Raw genomic sequence first — 22,650 nt, 5'->3', positions numbered from 1 at the left:
GAGGGCTTGCGCTCGGTGTTTGCTACCCAACTATAGTGGCCTGAACTGAGACACCAGCTGGAAGTAAATGAATGCATGAGACACCAGCTGGAAGTAAATGAATGCAAGGTGATCTTTTACTTGTGCACATAAACAGTGAAGCTTTCAGTCTTCATGAAACAATTGCATGGTAATTCATATTTATCCAGGGCAGAATGGTTTGCAAATTAAGAACTGTACACATATGACCTCATACACATTCCCATGATGTGGGTGAGTCTGTGTGTTGGCTTCTCTACAGTTTTATGCACCAGGAAATTGAAGCTCCAAGATCACAGTGGGTAAGCCAAATACTCTGACTGATGTTTAGGCCCAGGGTTCAAATGCCATGAGACTTCTCAGGCAGTTTACTTTGGGAATTTCTTCTTCTGGGTTTTCCTCGTGGGTCTCTTTGTCCTGTCTCACATATCAAAGTTGTCAGGAGTTTAGCAGAACTTAGTTCCACATGAACCAGATCATGTGTGGGCTGGTGGACCCTAGAGAAGAGGTTCATGAGAAGACCTGGTGTTGACTGGAAGACATCAGGTAGGTAAGTGTGGAAGGAGGAAATGGAAGGATCAAAGTCAAAAGGGGGTCTGCTATCCGTTCACTTGACAACACACAAACATTGTGGGGCACTGGGGAAGTTTCCAGAAACTGAGTGTGTAACCTCCAGGAGTTTCACTTTCACTGGGACCATTTGAGGTCTGGGGTTGACCTGGACTTGGGGACATGCTCTGTTTCAGAGATCAGTGAGACTGGTCTCCTCCTGGTTCTGTCTGGGAGAGTGTACAGGAGGGAAAAGGACTTTCCTTGGGGAACGCTGTGGATTTTTTTTTTTTTTTTTTTTTTTTATGTTTCAGAAGCAGTCAGAGGCTTAGTTCTGACCCCTCAGACCATCTTGTTAGCTCCTTCCTTCTGCTCTTTCTTCCCTCAGTGATGAGTGATCACCCCACCTAGGAGTTAGCTTCTTGTCCTTCACTGTGGCAGCACCACCCAATTCTCCCTATCAGGTGCTACTGGCTTTATTATTAAAACTAAATCCTTACCCTTCCCTAGGAAGATCTGCTAGTCTCCCCCTGAGCTAACCACCCAATAGCAACTTAAAATTAAAATTGTAGCTGAGACTGAAAGGGAAACTGCCTGGTGATTGCTAGGCTCTAGATGAGGGTTATGTTAGCTACTTACTTTAAAAGCAGATATTGAGCGACTTCTGGGTGTAAAGTCCTACTCAAGAGAGTGTGAAAGAACCTGGAGCAAGCAGCTGTAGCCACATGATCCTAACTGGGGTACATGTCAGAATTATATAAGGATCTTTCCCCAACACCCCTCCAGAGCTGAATCGGTCAGGTCTTTATGGTATGTAAAAGTTTAGAGAGTGACTTATATCTGTGCCTTGGGTGTGAAGTGATGGGACACAAGTAGACCTGCAGACCACTAACTAGAAGTTAAGGTAGGGAACAGCCATTGTCACAGAGAGGCCTGGGAAGGAGGGTTAGTATTTATAAAGAAGCAACATGGGACAAAGAAAGTAAACTGCCCTGTGGCATCTCCCCCACTCCCCAAAGAGCCTAAAGCTGAAGGATTTATGTCCTGTCATAGAACACCAGGGCTCAAGATCAGTTTCCTGCCTTCAAGCAATCTGTAATCTGATTAGGCAGTGAGATAAGACATTTATGTGTGTTACTACAACACAAGATGGAGAGTGACAATTGCCATTCGAAAGGGGACAGAGTGCCAGAGCAACCCAGAACGTGCCCTTCTGATTTGTGGGCTGTGGAGGGATTCCTGGAGGAGCTGATCTTTGAGCTGGGACTTAGAAGCAAGAGAGGAGAAGGACCAGAACTTGAGACCCAGATGAAAGCATGACAAATACCAGAGTCGGAAAACCAGGGAGAAGGTGTATGGAAGAAGGCCATGGGCTTTTGTGGTTGGATCTGAAGCTGCTTGGGGCAGGGGACTTAAAGTAGAATAAGAATGGAAAAGGAGGAGGCTTTGAATGTCTTGCCAAGGTGTTTGCACTTTATCTGTAAGTCATGAGGAGTCAATGAGGGTTTCTCAAGACCCCTGGACAGTCTGGTTGTGAGAGGACCAGCAGGAAGCGGAGGAGGACTGAGGCCATTTTGGGGATGAAGTCATGGGTGCAATGGCAAGAACAGCACGGAGAAATGTTGGAAGACAGAATGCGTAGGACCTGGCTGTGAGGCTTTAGGGAAAGGAAATGCAGGCTTCCTAGAGGAGTCAGGGTTTGGAGAGTAGGCAATGAAAATAATTGGTACCATCAACCAAGCAGGAGGTGCACATTTTAAGTGGAAAGTCACTGGTGTGAAGTCAATCTCTCGCCACTTAGAAGGGACCAGAGGTTGGAGGAATGTTCCATCTGCATGCCTTTGCCAATGGGGGGTTATCTCATCTGGACCTTCAGGGCTGGGCCATTGGCATCTGAAAGTCAGCAACTATGCCCTGTTCATCTTTGTATCCTCCAAAGGCAGTACATATTACATTTATTCCTTTAATCCGTTATTCATGATCTAAATGTTGAAGAGTCAGTTTATGTGGTAGGAGCTGGAACCAGGATGCAGAACTATCTTCAGCCTAGTTACGGGTTTTTAGAATCCAGGTTTCATTGTGATTGTGCTTATTTGAGGATGTGGTTACTCTTGTCCTGCAGACTGTCACTAGGGAATACAGAGCCAGCTCCCTCTAAAGTGAATGAATCAACTGGGACATCCCTACAGTCAAGAAAGGGGGATACTCTTGCCAACAACCGGCACTACAAAATTATCACTCACATTGAGCTCTAGAACCTACTTTCCTGAAATTCTTTTATGGTTTAGAACCTTCTGACCAACCACTGATGAATAATTGATATCTAGCTGAAGGAAGGAATGATGAACTCAGAGGGCAATGGCAATATACAATGTTCAGGTAGGAAGCCACTTTCCTTCGGAGGAGGGGCACAGAGAACACGCAGGTGTCATGACCTTTTTCCTCCCCACCCCTGCAGTGGTAGGTGGCTTCCCCACTGGTAGGTCTTCTGTGATGTTTCTGCTTGGTCACCTTCTCCTTGCTCCCTTCCAGTTCTCCTGACCACCTCCACGTGCACCAGTGGTCCTCAGTAGAAGGAAGGGCCCTCATATGTGAAGGCGCCAGGAGAGTGGAGGAATGGGCCAGGGCTGGGCATCTGCTCCCGGCAAAGCCAGACCTCTCGGAGGAGATTTTTGAGGTGTTTACGGAACTTAACCCCCACAAAGACATAGAGTACCGGGTTGAAGCAGCAGTGGGAGAAGGCCAAATTTTTGCAGATGATCATGGCAAAATCCAGCTGCAAGACAACCTTGCAACTCTGGATGACCCCAGTTTTCAATAGCGTCTGCAGAAATAGGATGAGGTTGTAGGGAGCCCAGCTAAGGAAGTAGGCCACCACAATGGTGAAGATGAGCCTCACTGTGCGGTGCCGCTGTTTGGACCTTGAGCGGAACAGGGTCCTGAGAATCTGCACGTTGCAAAACAGGATGATCCCCATGGAGACCAAGAAGAAGATGTTGTGCTGGTAGACAGAGCCTAGGAACCCCTGGAGTTCAAAATAATCACACTCCGAGGAAATCACCTTGTGGAAGATGGCATCAGGGATGGAGGACAGGATGCTGGCTGCCCACACAGCTGTGACTACCAGTACACGGCAGCGGAGAGTGTAGACACCCAGGGTCGAGAGGGGATTCACTACAGACAGGTAGCGGTGGATGGTCATGATGGTGAGGAAGAAGATGCTGCTGTACAGGCTGATGGAGAAGACCATGCTGAGAAACTTGCAGAGGAAATCTCCCAGCACCCAACCCTGGTGGTGTGCTAAGATCCACACAGGCAACAACCAGGAGAACATTAGATCTGAGAGGCACAGGTTGAGGATGAAGATGTTGGTGAGGGACTCGAGGTTCTCATACTTCACCAGGACCCACAACACCAGGCTATTGCCCACCAGACTGAGGAACAACACGAGGCAATACAAGATGGTGGTGGCAAAGGTGGCAAGTATGATATTCTTCTCACACAGAATGCTCTGAGAGTCATAATCAAAATAGATGGTTGAAGACTCGGGCATGGTTGAGGACTCCATCTGGACCAGATGGCAGGGATGCTGAGAGCACCTGAAATGATAGACATGTGGAGTTTGAAGCCATGTGGTGGGGGTAGAGATCAATAGGGTCCATGTTACAAAAAAGCAGGTCCACAGCTCAGGTACCCTTGGTGGATTGTTTATAAAGAGATTAGAAATTGTGCCAGATCATAGTCACTAAGCATATTGGTTAATCTGGTTAACATCATTCTTTTCCATAGCAAGACTTTCTTGATGAAGGAAGTAGTGTATTCATTTACAATCTGTCACAACCTCCTTTCTCCTTGCAGATGGGCACTAGAGCAGCCCCGAGCTAGCTAGGTCTCCCAGTAGATGCACGAGAAAGAGTTACAGGACTGGATTAGAAGGCTTGAGACCAACTGGGCTCCATTACTGTGCTCTTGGGAAAGTTATATGAGGCTTTCTGAGCCTTAGTTCCTTATCTACACAACAAGGCTAATGATCCCAGAGTGATTCTTTCATTTATTCCATGAAGAGCTACTGAGCATTTACCATGCCAGCCTTTCTCCCTCCCTCGGCTCCTCCTCCCTCCCATAAAGTACCTGCATTCTGATGCAGGATTCCTGTCAGGGAACTTAGTATCTTCTAGAACAGCCTCAGAAAGTGAGGACACAGACATTGCAAAATAATCTCAAGACAACAAAGGAATGTTCAGATTCCAGGAGACTGAATCTTGCTAACACAGAGGATTAACTCTCCAAGCAGAAAGTTTCATCATTAGAGAGTTTGGCTGACGGTACATCTTACAGATGGAGGAAAGTGACAACATCTAAGTGTCCAAGAGCAACGGAGGAGGAAAGTGGCTAAGAAAACTGCATTAAGTCAAACTTGTTCAATCCTCTGTGCTAGTGAAGTGTTAGAAACAGACTAGAAGGCTGAGGAGAGAAAAGGGAGAGAAACTGATGGGAGGGGCTAGAATTTTCCTTGAAACAGGTTGAAAAAGCTGTTGAACCTAAAGAGGAGGGCAGAGGAGAAGAAGCTGTCTGAGCCAGATGAGAGAGTTCCCATTACCTACTATGTGTCAGGCACTTTTCTCACACACTATATTAAACTGTTCATGTTATCCCCCATTTTAAAGGAGAGGAAACTGAGGCTCAGTCTGGTGACATGACTTTCCCAATATTATAAATGTAGTAAGCAAAAAGACAGCCAAGACTGGAACCAAGGCTCCTATTGCCTTGTGTTTTGAGTAGAAAATTTAGAGAAATAGCTTGAGGTTCTCACTTATCAATATTTCAGAAAGAGGAATTAAAGGGTGTTTCAAAATTTATCCTATCAGTCAAGTCAATTCATGTTTCCAGAGACCAAAATGAAGATAGTTAGAAATATTAGATATGGTGGGTTTGAAAGGAAGCAGACAGAAATGGGCAATAGAAGCGTGGGGTGGGGGGGAAGGTTCTGTAGATTGGGTCTGCTGTGCTGACCCCTCACACACTTTCCTTTAAAAAGCAATATGTCATGCTCCTCTCCAAACAACCTATTATCTGCAGGAAGAAGGGATGCAGGTCCAAAGACTCCTCTCTGCAATAAGAGGAGCACAGGAGACTTTTGACTTTCATACAGACCAAAGATTTCAGGACTCAGGAAAGCAGATAACTGGAAACAAAGCCCACCAACCATAAAATCTGTAAGAAAAGCAGGACATAGTGGCACATGCCTCTCATCCCAGTGGCTTGGGAGGCTGAGGTAGGAGGATTGCAAGTTCAAAACCAGCCTCAGCAACTTAGTGAGACCCTGTGGGGATGTGACTCAGTGGTTAAGCACCCCTGGATTCAATCCCCAGTACCAAAAAAAAAAAAAAAAAAATGTAAGAAGAATGCAAGGGCTTAGGTGACTCAGTTGCCTTTGGATCTTTAACATGTCATTATAATAGTAAAATACCCCCTGACACTGCCCATGGATTACGCTAACCTGGCCCAAAATGAGCAGGTTAGTATAGTGGGTGTTTGGGTACCTTTGGGTAAGACCCTGGCAATGGGCTTGGAAGTCTGATGCAAACTTGCTATCAGTCAAAGTGGAAAGGTAGACCTGGGTGATGCTCTCTGGAAACTTCCCTGGGACCCTGGAGAGCAGGGGTGTGTGTATCAACCTTCTCCTCAATGAGAGGACCCACTGTCTCCCTTTCTCCTTTGTGAGTGTCTGTTTTTCCCTTTTCCTTCCTCTTCTAATGAGCTCTTGCTTGCTATGATCTTCAACTCTTTTGAAATCCTTCCTGTGGGATTGCAAAGAACTGGTGGTAGCAGACCCTTGCAGTTGCAGTCTCACTCTTTATCTGTTTTATTTTGATTCTTTAATTTCTAAAGAGGAATGAATGGACTTTTTAAATGTTTACTGTCTCTTGTGTTTCTTATTTGCGTGTGTGTGTGTGTGTGTGTGTGTATTTCTTATTTTCAAAGGATTTATGGATTGTGCATACATGTCTTCAAGCAATAGGAATGCTTTTCTTATGGATTTTTGAAAGCACTTTACTTAGTATTGTCAGTCCACTGTGCTTTTTAGTCTTTCAATTATGTATATGGTCTTCCAATTTTTTGACACACAGAAGTTGGATATTGCACTTTAAAAATGCACATATCTGACTCAATGAAATGGTCCTCAATAATCACTGACATATCTCAGGCACTCTGATAGATGCTGGATTTCAGGGTATAAACATGAGTAATAAATAGTCTCTATCCACAAGAAGCTTATAGTGTAGAATGAAACAGAAATTTGACATAATATCTTGGATTTTCTGTCTTGTGATGCGTTGGAAGTGGATGTCTCTCTGGACACAGGCTTTGTGAACATGCTTCATATCATACAGGTGACCACCAAGTCTGTGTCATAACTCTTATCTTCCCCTCACCCAGGGAACCCTGATCCATCTTCTTAACACCAACACTACAGCTTTGTGGTTGAGAATTTCTTTAAATTAAATGGCCTCTTCTGAGGAAGATTTCTCCCTCCCTCTTTATTTTAATTAACTAAAAAACAAGTTGTTTTATAAACTTAGTGTTTTCACATCTCTTATAAATACAGAGCAGAGATGAGTTGGCTTTCTTGGGTGATGACTTATATTGTCTGTATCACTGAGGAGAATATTCACACACCTCTATTCTCAGTGGAGATTGCGCTTCTTTCCTCAGCTCTCCAGGATGAAAGAAATTCTCAGTTGGTCTGCATAGCAGGGAACCACTGGTTGATCTGATTAACTTCCATCACTCTCTGCCTTATTCAGTCTTTTCTGAAATTATGGTCCTGAATAATGCATCTTGAATATGTTGGTAAGATGACTTCACACAATCCATATCTACCAAGTTCTCAAGTGCAGATTTATTTATTGGGTAGGACATAACAGTTGGGTTCTGCTTTTAGGAATGGCTGAGTAAACTCCTATGTAATGAATACTTCTGTAAGTAAGAACTATAAATCCTAGACCAAAACCTCACTCACTCACTCACTCACTCACTCACTCACTCACTCACTCACCAAGTACAAAAGTTCCCAAGGGGACTGAGGAACCATGAAAGCAGTGAATACTGAAGGGTGTGAGGCATTTGAAGGAGGAGAGCAACTGGGTGACACTGGGCAAGATTCCCAGGTTCATGGCACTGGCCTGAGGGCAGGACCTGATCATGGGGAACAACTAAAACTCTCATAGATAACTCATGATTTTTTTTCTGTTTTGAAGAAGCAAGGGGCCAAAGTTTAGAGCAGCTACAGGTTCTGGAAAGTGAGTAGGTAATCACAAAAAGCTTATAGAACAAGAGCCCCAAATTCTGTGTATATGCTCTGCCCAGATGTTTGGCTGACCTCTGAAACATGACTGCATGAGGGAGAGTTAAAAGACCTTAGCTGAGACTTGAAATGTCACCACTCTCAGCGAAGCTGAGCTTAAGAGTTTGAGCCTGCTGATGGAATACCTGCTCAAACAATCAACACTTTTCAGAAGAATGAAACAGAATCCAGAGTCTCTACAGTATAGCAGTCATGACATTCAGGATATGATTTATACAGCCTCTGAAGAAATAGGAAACACCACTGATACTCAAAAGCAAAGACAAATAAATTGACTTTGAGATGAGGTGCATAATGGCATTTGTAAATAAAGATCGAAATACACCTATTATAACTGTGCTCAAGAAAATAAAGAAAAATATATTCACAATGAATGGAATGATAAGAAATGTCAGCAAAAATGTTATATAAAAGATTCAAAAGGAATTAGAAATTAATAGCAATAAGAGATCTGTAAAAGATTCAACAATTTGGGAATACAACAACATACTTCTAACAAATCTATGGGTCAAAGAAAACATCAAAAGGCAAAATTATAAAATATTTTGAGGTGGATAACAATAAGAATACCACATGTCAAAATTCATGGACTAGAACAAAAGCAGTGCTTAAATAGAAATGTATAGCTTTAAATATTTTTATTAGAAAGAATAAAGATCTAAAATCAGACTTAAAATCAATGACTTAAGAACCTAGAAAAAGAAGAGCAAATTCAGCTCCAAGTAAGTAGAAAGGAGGAATAATAAAAATACAAGCAGAAATAAAACAAATTAAAAAGAGATAAAATGAACAAAAATTGAAGCAATTTCTAAAAATTAATAAAACCTTAACTAGATTGATCAAGAAGAAATACAAATTTTTGACAATAGAAATGAAGAGAGTATTGCTACAGATCTTACAGACTTTAAAAGATTAACAAAGAAACATTATAATCAATTTTATATCAATAAATTCAACAACTTAAAACAAATGTCTTTAAAAATCCAACATACCAAAACTGACATGAGATGATATATATGGCAAAGCTGAATAACCTTGACTTTATAATAGGAATATAATTAATTCTAAAAATGTTGCTACAAACAAAACTCCAGAATGAGATGATTTTCTAAAGATTTTTTTTCAAACACTCAAGGAGGAATGAACTTCGATCTTATACAGTCATCTGAAATAGAGGATAAAATCCTTCCATTTTATTTTATGAAGCTGGCATACCAAAATCAGACCAAGAATTACAAAAAGTGAAGAGCATAGGCCAACATTTCTCATGAACACAGACACATAAATTCTTGAAAAATATTAGCAAATAAAATCTGGCAATATGTTTTAAAAGGATAATTCAACATGGCCAAGTGAGGTTTATCCTAGAAATTTGAATTTGCTTTAATATTTGAATGTCAATTAATTAAGTCAGTCATTTAGCAGAACAGAGACAAAACCGGTATGATCTGTTTTTTTTTTTTTTTTTTTTTGATAAATGAAGAAAAATATTGGATAAAATTCATCACCTACCCATGATATAAGATCTCAGCAAATTGAGCATCCACAAGACCATTTTATTTTTCTGTTGGTTATTAATTCATTTCAAAAATTTCAGAGACAACCATGTTCTGCACTGGACGGCTTTAGTCTACAAATGAGAATGAGACCAAATCCCAAACTTGTCCAAGTTACTTTCTAAGGGTTTGGCTTCCCTTGCTGGTCATCCCTTCTCCCCACCATCTCCATGACCCACCACAACTCTAAAAGAATGAACTGAACTGTCTACCCCATGATAGAATTTGGATTGAGAAGCACAGCTCTCAATTATACAACCACCAGTAATAAAAAATACCTGACATAAAGACTGAGAGTCAAAGAAATCCCTCCATTTCCTTCAGTAAAAGGAAAAGAAAAACATTATATTTGTCAGTTCCATTCAAGAATGGCCCACAGATGACCTTTAAAAGAGAATGCAGATTCTTGGAAATCTCAGATGAGAAGAATCAAGAGGTTCTAGAGGGGGTGCTCAGAAATCTTCAAAGTTTCCTAGTCTACCCTCAAAGCCTGTGCCCACCAAAGCCTAAGAACCTCCTGGCATAGGTTATAAAATTAGAGGAAAATATAAATTTAAAATGTCTGTAAAGGGACTCACCTGAATATACACCTGTTTACATGTGTCTTGAAGCAGAAATGGCACTTCTCTTTTTTAGATTTCACTTATTAAACACCTGTTGTTTGGCCCACAGCCCAGTTGTGTTAGGGAAGTACAATGGGGTGCTAAGAGACCAAAGAAAATACCCCATAACATCTGCAGGTATAATCATCACACCCTGTTTCTTCAAGCCAAAAATGTGTTTATAAACTTTTATTGCATAATTGTTGCATGGTATAATTCTGTTCCTTACACTGTTTAAAAGGCAGAGTGGCAATGTATTTACCAGTGGCATATGGATGCATAGCTATCTTCTCATGCACCTGGAGCCGAGGGATTAGACTTTCAGTGCACGTGCACCTGGCAATATATTTCCAAAAGCCAACTTGTGTGGTTGGTTTAGAGCACTAAATTTCTACTGGTATGCACATCTTGTTTGAGTGGCAACTGAAAACCAGTCACAGTGGTGCAGAATCTTCAGACACAGAAGGATAAATTTTATAAGTTCATACTTGGCCATATTATGGTAAATTTTCTCAGGTGTAATATTTTCAACTATAATACACAAATCAATAAAACCAACACCAACTAATGTGTTGGCTGTTTTTTTTTTTTTTTTTTTGACTGGAAAGATGTTTGCTAACTGTCATGAAGAAATTATGTGCCTCAATTTGGACTATTCAATTTTAACGTACATTCCGCATTATTTAATTTGCAATTCTATCATGACATAGGATGTTGAGAATCTTTTCACAGGCATTTTTGTCATTCATGTATCATCTGTGATAAAGTGTCTGTTCAGATTTTTTGCCCATTTTAAAGTTATTTGTTTTCTTATTGCTTATTTTCTAAGAGTAAGGGTTGGGTAGGGTGCATAGAAATTGGAACAGGTGTATAGAATAGGAACACACATGAAAACACAGATAGTTTAATGTCTTTTGTTTATTTTTATTGCCTAATTGTTCTGACTTGAACTTCCAGGACTATGTTGAATAGAAGTAGTGTAAGTGCAGTTTTGTTTAATTCCCCTATAATTATTTTGTATCCATTTTAAGCTTTTTCAAATAGCACTTTTTTTTTTCATTGTCTAATTGTTGGTTGTTGGTAAAGAGAAATACATTTGATTTTGGGGGAAAATAAAGAACTGAGAAGTGAAGTCAGACAAAGTTAGGAAACCATCGCTGATCTTTGCCAATGGAAATTCAGCAGAATGACTTCCAAGCTCTTTACGTGTTGGAGTTGAAATTGGAGTGCTTCCATAGTTAACATTTTAGTTTATATCTTTTCCAAGTATTTTCTACACTTGTAAAAACTTTGCATATTCATATACAAACAGTTGCATAGTGTTTATTACAAAAATGGGATCATTTTGGAGGGGTACTGGGAGAGATTGAACTCAGGGGCATTTGACCACTGAGCTACATACCCAGCCCCATTTTTGTATCTTATTTAGAGACAGGGTCTCACTGAGTTGCTTAGCTTTGCTGAGGCTGACTTTGAACTCAGGATCCTTCTGCTTTAGTCTTCCGAGCCTCTGGGATTACAGGCATGTGCCACGGTGCCCAGTAGGATCATTTTTATGCATATTTATCTGTCTTTTGTTTTTCCCTTAAAAAAATGACATGGGCTTATTTCCAAGTCCTTTTTATTATTTTTAAGAGGTAAAAAAGTATTCCACTGCATTTCAGTTACTCTTTACCCATTTCTTCATTGATAAACATTGGTTTGTTTCCAATTTTTAAAATTGCCATGATGCTACAGGGAGTTGTATACATATCTTGAATGCACTGGTGTTAATGTTTCTGTAGGACTGACTTCTGGATGCACAGGATTAGTAAGTCATAGGATAAGTAAATTTTAAATTTTTGTAGATATAGCCAGATTCCCTTAAAATGGTTGTTTATTTTCATTTCCACAATCATGTACAAGAGTTCCCATTTCCATGTACCCGGTAAAAGTCAGATGTTATTAACTTTTAAAAAACTGGTTTTCTGAAAGGAAAATAGGAGTATCATGTTGTTTTGATTTAAATTATGTATTATTTTGAGAATGAACTTTTCCTCCAAAGATTTATTGATCAATTGAATATGTGCATGTGTGTTTGTATGTGTTTTAGTTGCTCTTGTCAAGGTGGGTAATATTGAGAGGACTTCATATAGGAAGTGTTCAGCCAACTGTTGATTTCCTAAAATGAAACTAAGTTATTTATAATTCCTCACATTTGGCTTCGGTATGAAAAATATTATGTTCTATCTAGAACACTGGACAAAAAGTGTAACTGAACTTCGGCCTTAGTCAGACTTGATATGCAGAAGTAGAAGTCCAATCCCGGGACACCACAGTGTGGACAAGAGTCCAGTTACCACAGGTAAGATCTGAACCCATTTGTGGGGAAGTGAAATTCAGGGAAGAGACAAGGCTTCAGAGATTGTTGGCACTAGCATTAGGATGGGTCCCTTGGCAGGAAATAATTGCTATTAAACCTAGAACTGCTGGCCCTGGGCCCCCAGGGTCTAATTGAACCAATCTTCAATAAGATATATGATTCTGTTTGAGCCCAATGAAGAATGGGGCCAACCACAGGCATATTGTTACATTAAAAGTCTTGCAGCTTTGGGAGCCCTTGGAAATGGCATCCTGGCCTTGCAGTGCAGTGTGTTCATGGGGACTTTGGCAGTTCATGAGGGCAGCCTCAGGCCAAGGATACCATTGAAAGTTTAGAAGATAAGAACCCTACAGACTTTTGACAACAGCACAGGAGATCTCTTCAGGCTAGAAGAGGCTTGAGTGATGGGAAGAGTGAGGACAAGAAACTGAGGTCCTAACATGGTTTTATGTTTTGGGGCCTTATAGTCTGAACTGTCAGATTAGTGTTTATTTTATTGGCAATGTTATGTTGGAGAAGTTGAAGTCCTTCTAGTATGCCAGAGTTCTGGGGTAGGGGTTAGATTCTATAGAAGATATTAAGTAGCCTTAGCTTTGAGAGTTATAGAAAGACTTGACTCTGAAAGTGTCTCTGTCTATCAATGTACGAGTAGTCCTTTGAGTTCTTTTTACAATTTAATTACCTTAGTATTACTGAGTAGGTAATACCAGTCCCAAGGTCAATGTGAAATCATTCATCAAAATCAATGGTATAAATCACAAATTAGGAATCCATGACTTCAATTTTTGATAATATGTAAGTAAAAGAAAAAATGAGAGGGAAAGTTCTGTTCACATGAAATGCCAGGAGCTAACAGATAATTGTGGGAAGAGTGTTGGAGTTAGAAACCAGTCTGCTACCAACCACGTGAAGATGGGTTCAGACAACCATCAGTGGATCCTACATTTAGCGGGTGGGAATTTTCTCGATGAGGAGCAAGATATTTTCATGGACTTAAAATGTCTGTATAAGTTTCTTATTCGTTATCAGGCCCCAAATCATTAACTATCATTGGAAAGATTAGATCAGATGATTATCTGCCCCAGGGGAAGGAAAAGATGGATATTGAGTGATTTCAGGCTCTGACTTGATCAGACTTTGTGATGACATTAGGAGAAGGTGTTATTGGTATTAGAGTTTGTCAGATGAGCCAGGAGAGGTGTCTAGAGGGTAAAGTCACTTGCCCTCAGTTAAATAGGAGGAAAAAATTGTGGCCTGAGCAGGATTTGATCCATCTTGTCCGTCTCCCAGGTCTCAGGATTCTAGGGGATGACTTGGTTTTAGGTGGGCTGTGCTTCTTCCCAAGATTGGTTTTTAGGGTTGAGAGAGGGTGGGGGAAGCAGTCTCTGACTCCTTGGACTTGGATGGACGGTGCTCCTCCACGCTTCCCCTATTTCCTGGTGTAGGTGAGTCCTCACCATATGCTTCAGACTAGCATTTTGAAATTTTATTTTAAGTGGCTCTTTTTCCTCCCCCACAAAACTGACGACCCCCACAACAAGCAAGAGAACTCTTTGGTGATACATGTAAATTGGAGGAATGGCACAACCATTCTGGAAAACAGGTTTGGCAGTTTTAAAAGCTAAAACACACACTTATGTGACCCAGTCACCCAGCTCTTAGGTATTTACTCAAGAGAACCAAAAACAATGTTCATGCAAAGATTTGTTCCTGAATAATTATAACCTGCTTTATTTGTAATAGGCAAAACCTGACGTGGTCTGGGCATTTGTCATCAGGTGAATGGATTGAATCAACTGTAGAATATTCAGCAGTGCAAGTACTTAGCATTAAAAAAGCAACAGACTATATTCACGATGCTGCGACATGGACTAGAGCTCAGAATAATGATTGCTGAATACAGATACATGCTGTATTATTCCACTATATTAAAGTTCTAGAAAGTGCAAATTAATCTATAGTGACAAAGACTCAGTGATGGCCTGGGGGTGGGGTTAAAGGGAGGGACGGATTGCCAAGGGGCATAATGAAACTTTTTGGGGTGAAGAAAAAATGTGCTTTCTTGATTTCGGTGATAGCTTCATGGATTTTCGCATTTCAAAATGAATCAAATGGCACACTTTAAATATGTGCAATTTATGGTGCTTTATATCTTATGATAGCCAGGTTTACGTGACAACTTGGCTAGGCTATATCCCACAGTTATTCAATCATACACAAATCGAGGTATCATGGATGTGATCGACATCTACAATCAACCGACTATGTAAAGGAGATTATCACTGATAACTTGAGTAGGCTTAGTGATCCAATCAGTTGAAGGGCTTGAATGCAGAACTAAAGTTTCTTGAGGAAGAAGAAATTCTGCCTGTGGACTGCAGAGTTAGCTCCAGCCTGTCCTTCTTCATCCCCTGCCCCACAGAACTTGCCTCCTCAGCCCTACAATGAAGACATCTTCTCACAGTACATTTTCCTATCACCTACCTTTCTCTCTTTCTTTCTTCTTTCCCTCTTTCTACATTTTTTTACTGGTGAATTATAATTGTACATAATGATAGGATTTGTTGTTACATATTCATACATGCACACAATATTACAATATCTTTCTCCCTTTCTTATATCCTTGTGGTTCTGTTTCTCTGGTGGAAGCACGTCAGATATTGGTAATGGAAGTGGTTCCTAGAATAGACTTTTAAGAATGAATTTTTTCTGAATTCTGAATTGGTTCTCTACTTGTTAGACTTAAGCCACTAATGACTCTATTTCCAATGATAAAGAGGGCATGATGTAAGGTGGCAGAACATTGTCACTGGGTATTCCTAATCAAATACTTATAACACATAAAGTTTGGGGTGACCATGTATTTGATATGTTAGGACATTTTAATAAGGTGTATCTTGAGATTGGCTGGTTGCTCCTCACCATGCTAGAGAAAGTAGGGAAAGAAAAGGATGCACTCAGGGCTTCAAAGTACCAGCTCAATCTCTGCATAAATGACCTAAAAACATTTATGTCTGTCATTAAAGAAATCCTATTTCTGTAGCTGTAGGAATTGATTTCTAAAAAACAAATTTTGAATCTCATTCTTCCAGTGGCCTGAATTACAATGGCAAATCGAATTAACAGACTTTCAAGGTGTCTTCTGTAAAGTAGAGGACATTGATTAGGAAGGAATAAGATCTTGAAAGTTGCAATGTGGACATAAGGGAAGATGCCAAGGAAACTGAGGATACAAAACATTGAAATTCTGCTGAGACTTCTTTGCCAGTAGAAAGCAGTCCTTCCAACCTCACCTGTTGGACCCATAAGTCATAAGGATGGCTGTGAATAGCACACTCCATCCTCAAATGGAAATGCAAATGTGAGATCAAGCCTCAACAGCCCCGAAGGCACAAATAAGTTACGTGAAGAAGGGCCAAAAAAAAAAAAAAAAAAAAAAAAGAAGTGTCCAAAGTGTCCATGGACCCAACTCTTATGTCTTATGACACTGCCTTTCCTAACCTTCACCTATGACCTCATGAGGAATTCTCCCTGGCTGTTTGAATGGAGAAGAGAAAGATCTATGTCTGGTTTACAGATGATTCTGCATGACATGCAGGCACCCACCAAAGTGGTCAGTCATAGCACTACAACTTTTTCTGAGGGAAAAACTCCCTCAGAACTTTGAGCATTGCACTATGCTCGGAAAGGAGAAATGGGTACCCAAACTCTCAGCCACAGATTTATTGGGTTCAGTCCCACAAATCTCAGTCTGTGCATATTGATTTTGCAAGTCGATTTCAGAAAGAAAATCCTAAGTCTCAGTTCCAACTTCAGGAATGACGAAGTAAAAAAACTCTCACTGTTACTTCTATATAATATGCGGCCACACAAGCCATTTCCCACTTTTTCTAGCCAAAAGAGGAAAGGGTGCCTTCTTACTTTTGTTTTCACTTCACTGAGTCCCCAATACCCATGGACAAGTTCTCCAGGGTTGTTTTTCTTTTATTGAGGCAAGTGTCAGAAGGGGCTCCACCAAAGAAACAGAACCATTAGGATGGATATCTATTTATTTATATCATCTATGTCTCCATATATACCTTTATTTACACATTTAAAACAATAAGGTCACATTTCCACTTAATGTCATACAGGTCTCCTGCATACACTGAAAATGTGCTCTTTCCACACAACAGGTCACAAAGTCCTTGGGTGATACTAACTCTTTTCTTCAATAACTTTAACTTAAATACTATGATGTAAAATTAATTACTATTAATACATCTTATGTCAGATGATCAGGGTTTAAAGAAGGGAAAAACTAAAAATATTTGCTTAATGCATATGTGTTTAACAAACATATGGCAAACTGAGGGAAGAAATACCCATCAGTTGCAGTCCTTCATTGTGCATCTGGTCACACGATGCTGGTATTTATAGCTGCCTTCTTCCGCTGCCCATTCTGTATTGCCTTTGTCCTCAGTAAGCACCTCCACTGATCGTGATTCCCTGTGGGTGACTCAACCTTCATTTCTGAAAGCCAGACCATTAGCAATTCTGCCTGACTGGGTTGAGATGCCCTAGGGGATCTCCTGTGTCCCCGACATATTTTGCCTTACTTCTGTTGTGTAGTAGCAGTCCAATTCTCTTTTGGTAAATTAACTTAACTAGTATGGTAACTCTCTTATTTGGCCATTGATTTAGAGGCAAGAGGAACCCAAAGAGGTTGGGTGGGTCTTAGCTTCTACATCAATTGAGACATTGTTGTGTCCTCTTCTAAGGAGGGACTTGCTAGGACTCCCCATTGATCTGTTCAATGGTCTGGGTCTCTACTTACTGGATCCTTCCTCTCCCTCACCCCTTTCATAGGTGTTGGGCCTGCATTTCTGTGTTCTTCTTGACGACTTCAGCTCCCTCTCCCTTTATCCTTTGGGCATTCCCCCAACAAATCTCTTGCACATCTAATTCTCTCTTGGTGTCTGTTTCAGAAATTCCAAGAGAGTGGGAGCTCAAGGTCATTGTGAGTTCTTGTTTGGAATCACCCTTCCCCAGGAGGCAACGGGGCCCAGAGAAAGTGGGCAGGAAGGAGGAGGCTGTTACAACCAGAGGGCCCATCGACCTGTCTGGGGGAACTTCTGACCTGTCTCTGGGCTAAGGTGCCTTTACTAGGGGAGGAGACTAAAGTTGGCTTTTGATCTGGGCAGAGATATGATGGACCTGATTCAAATTGGCTTGGATCATATTTGAAGGGCTTTTAAAAGCTGGTCGAGCGTCATATTATTAACTGGAAATCAACCACTGAGAAAGTATTTGTACTTCAGAATGAGGCAAACAAAATAGAAGAGAGCTTTTCCATTTGGAGAGTTGATTGTTAAACTTTACCAGCCCACCCCTGGGTGGAAAGTTAGCATTTTCTTAGAATTGCCACTGGAATAAAGTTCCAAATTATTATCCTAGATGATATAATTCTATCATTCAGAGGTCCAGTAGGAGTCAGATGACCCTTCTCAAAAGTGTGGGGGAGAACAATCCAAGAAAAGGACTATTGGAAAGGACTATTTCTTCCAATCCAGTGCAGGAAGAAATGGTAAAGTACTTCTGATCTGGCAACAGTGAGAAGCTGCTACCTATCCTAGGCCTGAAGGCAGAAAAGAAAGAGCTTTATTGAAGGACTGGTAAGACTTAAAGCCTTAGGAGAGGGCTGCCTGACGGGATGCAGGCTTTGGCTAAGGAGTATGGCACCCAGGAAGGAGTGGAGCAAGCCATTAATACTGTAACCTCTTTTTCCCCCAACTCCACCCCGTCAAAACTCCTGCTGGAGTCTTCCACTGGCACCAGGCAGGGGACTAGGGAAGCAAGGGGGCTTATTGATGCAGCCCAGATGAGTTTGCATCTGAAACCAAGGCAGGACAGAGAAGGTAAAAGGTGGCTCTGAGAAGCAAACCTAAGACACCTGGTTAGAGCCTTGGACGACCTTTCCTCTCCTACCTGCTCACTCTCATTTGGTGCACACTGCCCCTTGCCCACTACACTCAGCCACATGGGTTTCTTCTGCCTGTAATCTTTCCCATTTCTTCCTTTCCCCAGTTCAATTTTGTTCGTCCTTGGCTTAAATGTCACCTTCCTAAATGTCAACCTTTTTGTTGATGGTATTCTTTTGCACCTAACCATTTCCCATTTGTCTACATATGACAAAATTTGTATCCAATGAATAATGATCATAATACCAGTAGCCAATAGTTACTGCACATTTACCATGTGCCAGGCACTGTGTAATATTTATTAGACAATTCCAGATTACAATCTGTATGAGGACAGGGGCCATGTCATTGTCTTGTTCATTGCTTTCTCTAGCACCTAGGATAGTGACTGGCATAGACCAAGAACTCAACATACATGTGTAAAGTAAAAACATCCCATAATGAGCCTCACAAGTGCTCCCTAGCTCTTTCATGGTGTGGGAGATTAAATATGGCTGCAAATTCTTTACCTTCTCTTATTGAGAGTTAAGAGTCCAATTCTATTCTCCTGGAATCTGGACTATTCACAGTGACTTGCTTGATCAATAGAATGTGGTGAGAGGGTCCTTCTGAGACTTCTAGGTTATAAGAAGCCTTGCTGTTTCCACCTGGGTGTCTTGGAACATTCTCTCTCTATGCTCTAAACCACTACCACTTATGAAGCCCAGCTACATGAGGCTGCCATGTTGGTGAGGTCATATGAGGGGTTGGTTAATGGTTCCATCTGAGCCCAGCTCTCCAGCCTTTTCTACTAAGGGCCAGACATGGAGGGAAGCTGCCTTGGACCTGCCCATCCACCAGCTTAACAGCACTGAGAGACCTCTGATGATGCTGCACAGAAAAGAAATACCCAGGCAAGCCCTGCCTGAGTCACGAAATTATGAGATATAATCAGACAATTCTTTTAATCCTCTACATGTTGAGACACGTTGTTACATAGCAATAGTCTAGATAAGTATTATTGGTTAAGGGAAAATCCCCACCTGCACCTCCACCCCTTCACCCATCCCTCACAGTCCCCAGAGGACCGTCACCACCAGGAGCTCTGCTCACTCTTCAGCAACTTCCCTTTGATGTGGCTGAAAGAGAGGCTCCATCTCTTGGTTCAGCTTCCATGTGTAATACTTCTGGGGAATCCCCCAAATGTAGGCCTGTCTGTCTATAGCAAAGCTCCCACAGCTGGGTTGTTCTGGCCACCTGCCCAATTTTCACAGGGGACCCCTCAATCTTGGGTGGCAGTACCACCTCTGCCTCCTGGGCAGAGGCCCTTTCCTGTGAAGCCTGCTCTCTCACCCTCCTCACCGCCTGGTTAGAAGCATTCACCCTGAGCACTGGGGAGACGCAGGAAACTGGCCAGAGCTGCCCCAGCTCCACGGAGGCCTCGCTCTCAACAGGGGTGAATTCCTGCTGAGACGCCAGGCTTGTCTGTGAGGGGCTTCGGAAAGCTCCACTGAATCCTGGTAGGTGTGCTTTGAAAGTTGTAGTCTGGATGGAGCTTTTTGGATGGTTCTGGTAACATCAAAGACCAAGCAGATGTTTGAGACTGAAGCCTCTTTGCCCACTGCAGGGTGTCTGGCAACTTGTCCGGAGGAAGCTCTGAGGAAATTATGTTGGCTCCCTCCATTGTTCCACAAGCACACGTGGGTAGGTGGATGGAGAGAGGTGGGCAACAGGATTCCTGACAGAGGGAGTGAAATTGGAGAATGGCAGGGGCCAGGGGTATTTGTGACATGGAAGACAGGCCCATCAGGGCAGAACATGGAGAACAGTGAACATATGTTTGGATTCTCCTGGGGCTTGGCCACCATTTCTTAGCGGGAAGTTGGTATGGACTATACCGTGTGGGGTTATGACACATAGATTTTCATCCCACGCAGACCTACAAAAACAGGAGCTCTGGGGAGCTCTGCATTTGTAATGAGTGTCTAGGTAGTGCAGAAGAAGGACCACAGGCCATGTAAAGGTCAATACCATGTCCTCTGCTGTTCAAACCCAGACTCTAGGATTCAATACCAATGCAATTTTGACATCTCAGTTTATTTATATATAAGACTTACAGATAACGACAACACCAATCTCACTGAATTGTTGTGAGGGTTAAATAACATGAGTTAAATAATATGAGGCATTTAGGAAGTGCCCTTTGAGTGCTCAAGAGCACTGCTCTCTCCCGCTACACTGGATGACGATCCCTCCAGCAGGTGACAGTGGATGAGATTCAGGAAGCTGAGTGCCTTCAGTAGAGTCAGATCTCAATAAATGTCTATTGATGGAGGCCAGGGGCACACCCTGTTCGGCCACGCCATTGCACGATCATTCTCACGTCTAGGCCTCTAGGTGCTGGGGTGTGAAAAGGGGCGCCTACTCTCAGTTCAGCTTCCATTTGCAACATTTCTCATAAGATGCTTACAGGCCCACCGATGTGGAAATGGGTGATCAGGATGCAGTGTGGTATGTGCTATGTGAGCCACAGGATATGAGCACATCAGCCTTGGAGAGACAGGCAGACTTCCCAGAGGAGGTGACATCAAAGGATGAGCAGGAGTCATTCAGAAGTGGGGCTGAGTGAAGGGCGTAGGGAACACTCCTGCCTTAGTGAAGCTTCTGGGCCACTAATTGGTTCAGTGCAGGTGCGGTTCATGGTGTAAGAGGCTGGGGCATCAGGACCCGAGGTTGAAAGATGAGTAGCATTAGCTGGTTGGGTTGAGTTGGGTAGGGTCAGACTGAATTAATGCCACTGAGTCCCGCGCCTTCAGTTCTGGCCAGCTCATTTCGCCCTCTGCACATCCCCACCACGAAGGTCACCTTGTGTGCTGTTGTGTGTGTTGTGTGCTTGCCGAGATGAGTCAATCACATACTGCTTTGGCACTCAGAGCCATGAAAAGTCAAAAACCCAAATGCGTGCCTGAGGAAGCATGTGATCATTCTCAGTTGGAGGAGGGTTTCCTAGTTCAGGGACGATGTTTCCACCAGCACATGCAGAAAAAGGGAAGCCCCCCTGGAGGAGATGGCACAGGCTATCTTGAAAGGTGGGTGGGCGTGAACATGGAAAAAAAAGAGGAGGAAAGACGTAGCCTAGCTGGAGGGACCAGCAAATGCAAACTCGGGAGATGAGAAATCTCAGGTCTGGTACAAAGGATTCTCATTATGGCTCAAGAGGAGAAAGTATGTGCTGAGAGGCAGCGTAGGTGATGAAGCAGGAGAAGAAGGCAAAGGCTGTTAGGTGCTTTAAGTTATGGATTTTTGAAATTCATCCCAAATGCAAAGTACTTGGAGGGTTTTACGTAGAGGAAGAAGGTTAATGGTGGATTTGCTAAGTTGCTCTTGGCTGCAGGTAAGAGAACACATGATTAAAGTGGCTTAGAGAGCAGAAGGGTGTTAATTTCCTTTAGGAAAGCAATTCTCGGGTTGTTGCAGCAGCTCTTCAGTGTTCTCAAGAACCTTCTGTCTTTTGCACCAGCCTACGCCAGCTTGCAAGATGGCTGCCGTGTCTCTAAGAATCATGGCTATATTACAGCATCCAAAGCAGGAAATAGGACACATGGATATGTAGGTGGTTCTCGCTGGGGAAAATTTTGCCATGTTTGGAAACATTTGCTTATCACAATTGAGGGAAAGCTAATGAAGAGTCCGGCGATGCTACTAAACTGAAAAAACTCTTACAAAAGAATTACCAAAATGTCAATAGGTTGAGGTTGAGGAATGCTGATCCAAACTGACTCCATACTCTGCACTTAACTATGGAAGTGAAGTTGCTTCCCTTATTATATATTTGAAGCTTGGGGCCCAAAGACCCAGTCTTGTGTTTCAGCTGAAAACAAGGGACCCTAGATACTGCATATATGTCAAGGTACCATAGAACATCATACAACCATGTGATGTTCTAGGTAGATTTAAATATAAAATGAAAGCCATAAACCCAGAGGACATAAATACTTATCAGATAGATGAAGGGAAGATTTTGTAAATATTAATGTCTGTATAGTTGGCATGTATAAAAGGACACTATACCTACCACCTTCCAGCACAAACCATTTCAAGAAGGACAACGTTGTTATCTATCAGACATTGAATTACTTTGCTGGACACAGATTGCTTCACTTCTTCATGCATTTTAAATTCCCGGGCTTTCCATTCCATTCTACTGATATGTAGTGTTGTTTTCTGTTCAGTTTTTCATAGTAGACTTAGTTTG

The 22,650-nt window shown here is 42.0% G+C and overlaps 1 protein-coding gene across 1 annotated transcript; it reads right to left on the bottom strand.

Annotated features, from left to right (window-relative positions):
- Positions 1 to 109: 109 nt before the first annotated feature.
- Positions 110 to 10,097, bottom strand: XCR1 (X-C motif chemokine receptor 1). Its single transcript, XM_079115918.1, has 2 exons — positions 10,071 to 10,097; positions 110 to 4,166 (listed from the first exon to the last, which is right to left on the bottom strand). The coding sequence occupies exon 2, from the start codon at positions 4,133 to 4,135 to the stop codon at positions 3,134 to 3,136; it is 1,002 nt and encodes a 333-aa protein (XP_078972044.1). The 5' UTR covers positions 4,136 to 4,166; positions 10,071 to 10,097; the 3' UTR covers positions 110 to 3,133.
- Between the last annotated feature and the right edge of the window lie 12,553 nt (positions 10,098 to 22,650).

The sequence above is a fragment of the Sciurus vulgaris genome, assembly GCF_902686455.1.
Source record: "Sciurus vulgaris genome assembly, chromosome: 16".
Lineage (NCBI taxonomy): Eukaryota > Metazoa > Chordata > Mammalia > Rodentia > Sciuridae > Sciurus > Sciurus vulgaris.
This window is presented reverse-complemented; position numbering and strand designations above follow the sequence as displayed.